This window comes from Procambarus clarkii, chromosome 18, assembly GCF_040958095.1.
Source record: "Procambarus clarkii isolate CNS0578487 chromosome 18, FALCON_Pclarkii_2.0, whole genome shotgun sequence".
NCBI classification, from domain to species: Eukaryota; Metazoa; Arthropoda; class Malacostraca; order Decapoda; family Cambaridae; genus Procambarus; species Procambarus clarkii.
In genome coordinates this window covers 32,300,341-32,303,624 of record NC_091167.1, presented here as the reverse complement: position 1 = coordinate 32,303,624, position 3,284 = coordinate 32,300,341, and the positions used below count along the sequence as shown (strand labels likewise).

At 48.2% G+C, this 3,284-nt stretch overlaps 1 protein-coding gene across 1 annotated transcript in view; it reads right to left on the bottom strand.

Moving 5' to 3' along the window:
* LOC123754387 (probable peptidoglycan muropeptide transporter SLC46) overlaps nt 1-2,663 on the bottom strand; it is a 3,238-nt gene extending 575 nt beyond the window's left edge. The window contains exons 1-6 of the mRNA XM_069326787.1: nt 1,363-2,663; nt 1,065-1,160; nt 664-807; nt 466-549; nt 190-346; nt 1-65 (exon numbers count right to left, since the gene is read on the bottom strand). The exon at nt 1-65 is cut by the window's left edge and continues 575 nt beyond it. Coding sequence (XP_069182888.1) covers nt 1-65; nt 190-346; nt 466-549; nt 664-807; nt 1,065-1,160; nt 1,363-2,335 — 1,519 coding nt within the window. The 5' untranslated portion in view covers nt 2,336-2,663. The remainder of the gene's footprint in view (nt 66-189; nt 347-465; nt 550-663; nt 808-1,064; nt 1,161-1,362) is intronic.
* Nucleotides 2,664-3,284: the final 621 nt, after the last annotated feature.

Here is a 3,284-nt window from a genome sequence, read left to right as displayed (position 1 = left end):
AAACGAAGCTTGGCTTGGCACTCTCGACGTCATACTGAGCAGACTTGTCAGCTCTCATGATGATGCTGTAAGAAATGAAAAGAGTATAATATTATTTTACAATGAATTCATTGAATATTCACGATTATGAATAGATTCACAAGTACCAGAATATTTATTCTAAAATATTAGTGTTAGATGAGAACGTACCAGAATAAGAGGATCATGAGAGCTGCTGCGGTAACGCCCAGGAAGAAGTGAGCAGCAGGGAAGGTGCTGACGGAGGCGTAGTAGACGGCAGTGTAGAGCGCAGAGTTTACCATGGGCATCAGGCCGTCCAGGGCACCAAGCACCGCAGACACCTTACCTGTGGAAGGTGATCGTTGACTAAGTGCTATACAGGTACTAAATACTGAACATATAATATAAAAAAAATAATACATATATTTTTGCATTAGTATTCAAACAAAATACAAAGCAACTCACCGATTTCGTCTTTGGCTACGAACTTGGTCATCATGGCCCGCTGGGCGATGGTGCAACAGTTGAGCATCAAGGCCGCTACTGGCGCTGAGGGACACAAACATAATGGCGTCACATTGTGCTACATCACACACACACGGTGTCTCAATAATGCCAACTATCCTCCCTCTCTAGCACCTCGCAGCCTTAGGCAACACTCACCTATCCAAATGAAATAAGCTCGAGTGTCGGAGACGCAGCCATAGAGGACATACTCGAAGATGGCGGACATGGCGCCCACCATGGCCAGCAGGTTGTCGGACACTCCCAGACAGCCACTCAGCAGCGGCACCGCCACCAGGGAACCTGACAACCATCAAACCCACCTTTAATACACACACTAAAACAACATCATACCCGGCTTTAATACACACATTAAGACACGATCACATTATGGCACTAAAGAATGGTGTGTTTCAATGTCCATATTATCTTAAATATTCCCACACTGGATACCAAGCTAACTCTTTAAATACGAATGACTTCAACATATTTACAATATTGTGATGAAAACAGGATTTGCAAATGCACATCACATGACAGTATTCGTGCAAATGTCTTACCAGCGGTGGCCATCAGGTTCTTGTAGGTGACCCAGAGGCTGTAGTCGGTAGCCTGCCATCCCAGCACGTGACGGGTGAAAGCGAACACATAGGGAGCTGAGGAGCACATGGGTGGATTACAATACTTGGCTTGACCGAACATGTAATATATCTGAGCAGGAATAATTTTTTGTTTTCAGTATAAATAATACAATTTATAATTTTCTGCTTGACAAACACTTATTGTAGAAACTGTACAATAATGCGACAACTCATTAAAGTTTTCGCCATATCCTCATTAAGGACAAATTTCACTTACATCGAGTAACTCTTCTGAGGAGGCTGGTAAAGATGAGGATAAGGATGAGAGATCGCGTGTTTCCTTCGCGCTTCCTCAGCGTCGACTTGAAGCTGTCGAGGATACGACGAGGATTGAAGAAGTCCTTGAGCATGGTGGAGAGACTTGGGCGGGTGTGGAGGGTGTTGGTAGACGAAGCGTTCACCTCCAACCCGTACACTGCCGCCACACTCTCCCGCAGCTCCACTTGTGTCTTGTGGTCTGGGACAACGGCCATGGTCTTCTTGACGAAGGGTCCGTGGCTCTCAGGAAGACACACCACCACATACACCACAGCCATCACGGACAGCGTCAAGGAAGTGGCAAAGAGTGGCAGGTACCCGCCCCAGCTGTAGATGTAAGTGCCCATCAGAGTGCCCACTGGTCCACCCAGGAACCAGATACTATTGGCCAATCCCACCCTCGAGGTGCGCGACTCTTCCGAGGACACGTCACCAATGTAAGAGTTTGCGGCGGTCAAGAATGACACGGTTCCGCCTCCCAGTGTGTCCAGAAGCGTGACCGCAAGTAGCACTTCGGCAGGCCATGAAGGTGCCAAAGACGCCAGCAAGTAGCCCGCGGCGTGGAGTGCGTGGCCCACCTGTACTGCCACCAGCGGCACCTTCCTGCCATACTTGTCACTCCAGGCACCCATAAAGAGGATGAAGAAAAGTGGAAGAGCGGCGGCGATGATGCCGTTATAAAGGGCGAAGACACTGTACCTCTGCTGCACCTCCACACTGGCTTCAGGTTGTGCCTTGAGGTTGTCACACACCTGCTGGGAGAAGCCGCTGTTCACTCTACACACCCGATCCATCTGCAGGTTCTCTATGTACACGTGTATACTGGAGAAGGCGAGACCATCGAGCAGCATCAGGGGCTCCACGGTCACGCCCTTCAGCACGCCCAACACCCGCGAACAAACGCTTCTTGCATTTACGCGACCACTCTTCATTTTGCGACTGAACGATTAATAAACTGCTCCTTTGTTAATACTGGTTTTCATAAAGCCTGTGCTAGTTTCAATTTCTCAATTGTATATATATATATATATGGATCTATATATGATAATCAAATGTATGTTCCTTGGTTGCAGAATCCCCACTAGAACAAGCTACTCCTACGAGGAGGTGTTTGAATGTAAGATACAACTTGAGCTACGCAGCTTAATATAGGAGTCCCTATCCGCTCCTGGCGGGGCTGGGAGTGACGTCAAGGAAGAGGGAAGTGTCCCGGGTGTGCGGTGACGTTGGGTCCGCGCTCCCTGCCTCGGGCTGCTTCCCCATGTCTCCCAGGAGGTGCTGGCAACACACGACCAAAATCATTTGATGAAAGTCATGTAACGCTGTTGTGGCACAGAATCACATGCACGGGTCCAAAGTTGTCTCGTAAGTGAAGAAATACCGCAAGCAGACACCCTATGACCTTCTGGCTCACCGCGGCTCATCCGAAAGCGATCATTAACCTATTCACCCGGAACGTTAAAGTATCAGCCCTTTTAAAGAGCAAATATTTTACCTTTAGCCAGGAACATACACATGTATACATAAATATCCAGCCAGGAGCTGGAGCTCAACCCTTGCAAACACATTTTTAGCCTAGATAGGAATGCACGGCACAAGGGCAACAAATACTGAATACTGTAGGAGTCAGTTGCTGGACACGTCAACATGCATGTCTATGCAAGTAAAAATGTACACGCTCACACATAGTAGGGAAATGAGTGTGTATATGAGGTGAGGTGACGGTCAGGTAGGAGAGGATTCCGGGAGTACTCTTATTGCCTAAGCCCAGCCTGGGGCCAGGATGACTCGTGATCACTTGGTCCAACAGGCTGTTGGTTGGAGCGGCACACAGGCTCATATATCCACTACAACCTGGTTGGTCCGGAAACTCTTGCAGAA